General features: G+C 35.8%; 1 protein-coding gene across 1 annotated transcript in view; it reads right to left on the bottom strand.

The window, feature by feature from the left end:
* Positions 1-5,149: 5,149 nt before the first annotated feature.
* LMBRD1 (LMBR1 domain containing 1) overlaps positions 5,150-6,740 on the bottom strand; it is a gene marked incomplete at both ends in the record, with an annotated part of 50,917 nt that continues 49,326 nt past the window's right edge. The window contains one exon of the mRNA XM_010289044.1: positions 5,150-5,228. Coding sequence (XP_010287346.1) covers positions 5,150-5,228 — 79 coding nt within the window. The remainder of the gene's footprint in view (positions 5,229-6,740) is intronic.

The following is a 6,740-nucleotide window of genomic DNA, read 5'->3' as shown; positions in this document are numbered from 1 at the left end:
TCATTAAAGAGCGAAACTTAGAAGACACAATGTCAAATTCCTTCAAATAGGAAGTGGATGTCAATTAGTGATTTTCTCATTAATGATACTCTGAAAACAGTGGCTCCCTTCCCATCCTTTCCTATCTTCTGCCTCCTTATGTGTCTACGTAATTTATGATATAATTGACTGTAATACAGTCACATTTCTCTCACGGTTCAGATAGAATTTGTCCAGTCCAGTGTCATTCATCCAACCTAGCTACAGGACATGGTCTTTTTTACTGCCTAGGACATGTTCATGAATTGATCCTTTCTAATTCTGTTGGGCAAGCCTTTTTGAAGATGGACAGGAAACATCAGTATGTAGCTTCACTGTCTGTAGTTACAGGCTGCTGTCTAAGGTTTCTGCGCGGCTGTTCTTGAGTATGTTATGTAGTGAATTCATCAGCTGTCTGTACCAAGATAAAAAGATGATTTGATTACACTAGCAGAAGCAGCTCTCAACTTTTCATTGAATATATTTCCAATACATGTTGTAATTAATGTTTCTCAGTGATTAAAAGATTGGTGGTATTGCTATTTATAGAGAAGCCAAATATGATGCCTTCTTCTGGTAAGAGAACTGCATTTATTAAAAGGATCATTTTGTAGACAAAGTGTTGGTACTTATAGACAAAGGGGTACTTATACTAGGCTTATTACTCCCTTTTAAGAATGGGTCCATACCCCTCAATCCTTTGTAAGGAGCTTCAACTCTTATTCCAATATACTGACAGTATCAGAGCATCTCACTTTACTGTTGGGCTTAAATCCAACAGGCAATAGAGTTGGGATGTTGATCCAAGAATATGCAATTGCTTTACTGCTAAACTCCATTTAACATTTCAGATTTAGTAAATGCAGCCTCTTCTCTCTCCAGTTACAATCTCTTGGAGGGAGAAGAGGGGTAGTTCAGAGCAGCCGTATCTGTCCACAGCAGTAGGAGCTAAACGGGGCTGTCTGGAGTCAAACATGCACCATTGTGCATTTACATTGAGTTCATATATGCATATTTATATTGAGTCATCATAATTATAGAGGACTTCCATAGTGTTAGGTATAAGGAGAGATTCAGGATAAAGTACTAGTAAGGCCATTCAGTAAAGTAACAGGAAAAATGATAAAGTCCTCACTAAAATACTCATTTAGACTTTTTGTGAAGCATTTTATAGCTTTGCAAATTCATTCATTTAAAACAACCATTTGGAAGTAGTAATCCATGGTTGTAAGATACTTCATACAAAATTAGTAATAGCGAAGGTCCTGAGCAACTTGCTTGTGCTTTCACTTTGCATACCTCCTGGACTTCTCTGAAGGAGAAACAAAGAATATGCTCCTGTTTTGCCATATTTAGGCCTCCTTTCCAGCTTGAGTAATATGCCTACATCTAGTCTTTACTCTACAATAAAGCCTGAGGTCTTACACTTCTTGACTTGCAGCTGACAAGAGCGTCCTATAAGGCACAGACCTAATTAGCACAGTAAATCCTGCTCACTTCAACGCCTCAGAAATGGAGATAACCCTTTTTCTTTCCCACTTTATATGCAGTTTGAGTCAGTGCATGTCTACACAAAAGGCTCCGCAGATAGAATGTACCCAACATTTAGCAGGCCGTGGGTTAAGGCTCATTTCCCCAATTAAGGAAATGAGAGAATCCAAGTCAAGGGGGATTCGTAGCATGTTATGCATTTAAAGTGAATGATGCTTAAAAACCAAGGTTCATGGCTTTCTGATCTAGAAAGGGGCAGATAGTGTTTATCAGATCTCATAATTAAGGTTGGGAAAAGTCTTGTATACAGGCTTGCAGATGAGTCATTGCTCATTTACATTAAATCTCATTAACCTCTTTAGCTAAACCTATACCAAGTTTTCAATGCATTAGTCCAGCTGCAAGAGTCTTAATCACATAACTGAACTCCTTCACTTGACATCATGCTCTACTGAACTGCAAAACCAATAGTTCAGCTGGCATTAGTCCTTGAAAACGATGATCAAATGTGATCTTTGCCCAACTGTATCGAACACTGAAAACCAATACTTGTTTTGCCTATAACAAATGTATTAAATTTGCTGCTCCAAAAGACTATTTAAAAAGCTTTAAAAAGCATCTGTTAAATAGAATGCAAGCCTTTTGTACAACATCTTCAAAGTAACTAAGAAAAGGTACTTGACCAAGCTAAAGACGTAGCCTGCTCTATTACTTTCGGGCTTCTGTTCTGTTTCATTAGTTATGCTACCACAGGTTCTGGCATTCAGTATAAAGCAGATTCACCTCCTCCATACCAGGAGGAGACACAAGCTTTGCTGCATGAAAGCAGACAATATAATGCTAAACCTCCACAAATTATATATTTATCCTTAAATACCTGAGAGTGTGGCTTTTATAAGATTGCATTTTAACTACCTTATATTTCTTCAGGAAGTGTAATTGTCCTTTTCATGAAGCCAAACGCTGGCTTGAAACACATATATAGAAAACACTGCCCATTCACCCGTTAAAGCTGAGTTTTAACAATATTGAAGTTTGAGGGTATTAGCTGCTACAAGATCAGATCAGGTCTCTTCTACCATCTCAGACAGAAAAAAAATGTACTTACAGTAAGTAGAGATATGAGTATTCAATAAAACAGAGCAGATTGTTACAAGCTTATCTATCAGCACAGCCATTAAACGTCAGAGTTTGTTTTATGTTTAAGGAAAAACTGTTAGAATTCATTCAGTTTAAATAAAGCAAAATAAAGTGATGAGAAGGCAAATCAATATTTGCGTTTAGTTCCAGCTCAGTGTTTTACATAAGATAAAACCCTAGTACCAGAGAGGTCAATAAAAACTACAAGTGCTCGGCCAATCCTTATCTTAACTTGAAGTCAGCTGTTTCTACTTTTGCTCTGTCTAGTATCCTCAAAATTAAGAGAAATGGTATTTAAAAATCTAGTTCCTACTTTCAAAGTAAGTTTCACTTGTCAACATACTCTCTCATCACTGAGCATAAGAGTAGCATCTACAACAGTTATTTTCTTTAGCTTTCATTATCAGCTATTAAAAATGGCAGGTACACCAAGGCATGCATTTCTACTTTCTAAAATTGACTGGGTGAAACAGCAAATAATGTGAAACTAAGACATCATTTACCCAGGCCAACTCTTGTGTTCAGCACACCAGAACACCAGTTTTAAGCATCAGCTATATTGTTTCCATTGATCAAAGCAAGTTAGGGAAAAACTCATGCAAAGTATTCAAAGTACTCAAAAAAAGTAATATCAAGCATAGGTGAAATTTTGGATGTTTACTTCAGTCCAACCACAATCTTCCCTAAGATTAAGCAAAGTCTGAGGAAATCAGACTATTTGAATTTCTCCCACAGAAGTAAAGACTAATGAGCTTATCGATGCCCGTGAGTGTATTCTTCTCCCAGCAAATACTGGCCAAGCCAACAAGCTGTTAATAAGAAGCAAAGATCTGTACATTCTGCTCAAAGTGATCTCGTTTTGAAAAATGATGGTTTTTGCTCTGCCACAGAAGAGTTAATCACAAAAATATGGCAGCTTAAACATGAATTGAATGATTACATTTGTCAAAAAATCACCACACTTTAAGACTGCATTAAGTCTAAAAATAGCCGTCAAAAATAAGGTGAATGATTTTTGAAGTATGGGGGAGACAGGAGAAAAACACATCCCCCTTGAGAAATATGAACCAGCAGAAATAAGACTAACACCTATATAATAAATTTGAAGATGAGTTTCAATACAAAGGAACCACCTTGCAAAAGAGACTGCAGCCTCATAGATTGGGAACAAAGAACTAATGGTCCAGTTATCTACACTAGTATGAAAATTCTTTAAAATTAAATATTCTTTCCCAATAACACAAGTGGGAATAAAGCCTGGGGAATTTTTCAAGTCTTCTGGAAGTATAGTCAGGATTCAGTAGTTACAGAATACTGATAATAAGATAAGAATGTAGGACAACTATTTATCTATCAATTAGCAAACACCGTCAAGCCTTTTTATAACTTTGTATTTTAATTTATGCACGCATAAATTCAACTGATCTTTATACAGAGGAGCTGAAAGTTTGCCAGCATGAGAACAATTGAGAGCTTCAGCCTGAAAAAAAATCTGGACCATTCTGAAAGCCATAGATCTTTTGCTGAGATCAATTTTTTTTAAACAAGAGACCAAAGCAATTGATAAAATTGATGGTGACCTTAAACAGCGGTATCACTATTGCAATGGCTAGTGCAATTCAAACTGTGCAAAAATTGCTTATATGCAGAAGGAAAGGAAGGGGAAAGGTAGCATTGTAAAAAAAACAAATCCAGCATGATTTCAATTCACTTGTTTTTTTAAATGAAACCAGGCTAAAACTCATTCCCAGCTTTAGCTAAGTTTTACAGAGGAATAAAGACTAATAAACATTAATATTTAATTTTGAGACAATGGTACGACCTGCATAGATGGAAAGTCAAAGAAAGCACCACAATTATCCATCTGCTCACTAGTCACTACTCACAGCTCCAGAATATCACAATATATGTTCTGCCCAAATAACTGGTCAAAAGGGGTGGTTAATAACCCACATGAGCAAGAGTTATACTGGATGTGATAGGGAATGATAAATGAGGAGTATAAGGATTACAAGAAAATAGCCTAAGATGTCAAGTTCCACTGGTATTGTTGCTCATGGAACAGCCCATATTTACATCTTAATTAAAGATTGCAGAATTCTTTTATCTGTGAAGTTGCACTACGAAGTTCAGATCTTTTTTTTCCCCAAGTACACTGAGAAATTTATAGAATACTTCTTTGCATGTTTGTATGCTAGACTTATACATTGACATGATACGTAAGATGCTAAACTATTCACCAGCTAGGGTTTATTTTTAGGGTCTTTACATACATGTTAAAGCAAACAGGAGATTTTAAATTTAACTGGAATGCATGGTTACACATGGTTTCCACTAAAAATAGTAATTCCTTCAAATGAATTAAATAAGCTATAAGCAAGCTGTTTTCTGGACATAGCTATACATCACAGCAAATTGAAGCCATGAAGAGACCGAGCTGCTTATTACAGCTGAGCATGCACATATCACATAGGAAATACAAGATATTAATGTATCTTACCTTCAGGTGCATCTGCATCACAGTTTTTAGACACAAATATTGTCACATTGCTTGGCTGGCCATCAATTGTCTTATTACTCTGCGTTATAAATACAGAAAATTAGTACAATAGCGTACCAGCAACATTCTTCCATACACAATGATAGTCCCTGAAACAAACACGTCTCCCAACAAATTACTGATTTTATAAAAAAGGCTTTGACAAATCTCTTACAATACTCAAAAAGGTTAAGATTGTTTTTGAACAGTGTATGCAGAATAAGCTGTAAGTGGTACAACATGAACATTTGTAAATATGCTCTCATTTAGAAAAAAATAATAGCTTTTGTTGTTTTTGAAGACTTGTGAAAAATAAAAACTTTATCTCTGAAATTAAACCTTTTAACTGTGCATAAAACTAATTTGGAATTCAACTTTGGTGATGAAGACACCATGAAAGTGTTGGGCTTGCATTATGATACCAAATACAGTTTACTTCTGGTCTAAAAGCCAGATGATAGTATCCAATATACTTGTCTTCCTCCACTCTGGCTAAGTTATGCTGAACTATTGAAAACCCAAATATTCCTGTTTAAGGGCCTCATATCTTTGGAAAACTGATCCTTTCAGAGAATACATGAATTCTTTATGCACCACACTTTTGAATCATCAGTGAATAATTTCATCAGAGTCCAATATGAATCCTTTGAACTATATTGATTTCTTCATACACTAACTCACTTCAAATGCTTTCATATCTACTGTACGTACTTTCATCCTCACAATTTCCTAAACAGAAAGCCCTCTAAAGAAATCGGTACGGGTCAACATCTTTTATCCTTCAGGCCGAAACACATATGTCCCTTAACACCTACTGAAAACCAGTACAAGCTGGCACATAAAATTGCTTCTCTGCCAACTTAATGGGGAAAGTTTGTCAATATGAAGTAAATTCATCTTTCAGTCTGAACATTCAAGAAAAAGACCAAGTGTCTATCCTAAAAAGCAGCAGTTTGTATGAACAGTTAACGTAATTTCATGCAAGCAAATGGAAGTGTGGAGACCACAAACTGCCTTAGAAGAAACTATTCCAAAAAGATTATCATTAGGCATAGGAATCAGGAAGTAAAGTAGAACCAAAACTAAGCAGACAACGTGTAGATAGAAACAATAGGATAAGAACAGAAGACATGAAATTTCAGTTATTCAGTGTACATTTAGCAGTAGTTCAGCTCCAGGAGGTATTGCAGCTGGCTGTCACCATTACAGCTTATACTGCTCAGTCAGAGAGAGCTTCTTTCAGAAGAACAGCATTATACATTGTACAATTATACAGGGGCATACAAAAAGCACAGAACAATCAGAATCTTACCATTTCAAAATTTTGTCTTCCTTATCTTTATTCATTTTGATTTTAAAATAGTAGGAATTTAAAATACAACATGCAACAATAGTTAGACCTGTGGGTTTCCTTTGATAATATCTATGCTTTTTTCCAAGTCTGATATTCTTTTTCTCCATGAACATTCCTGTAACTTAAGACTTCTGACATCTCAATTCAACTCTAAATGCTTTCCACAAGCTCAAGGCACTGGGGTGTACCTTAAAGTCA

This window comes from Phaethon lepturus, unplaced genomic scaffold, assembly GCF_000687285.1.
Source record: "Phaethon lepturus isolate BGI_N335 unplaced genomic scaffold, ASM68728v1 scaffold11606, whole genome shotgun sequence".
In the NCBI taxonomy this organism is placed as follows: domain Eukaryota; kingdom Metazoa; phylum Chordata; class Aves; order Phaethontiformes; family Phaethontidae; genus Phaethon; species Phaethon lepturus.
Note: the sequence above shows the minus strand (reverse complement) of the source record. Positions and strands in the feature narration are given on the sequence as shown.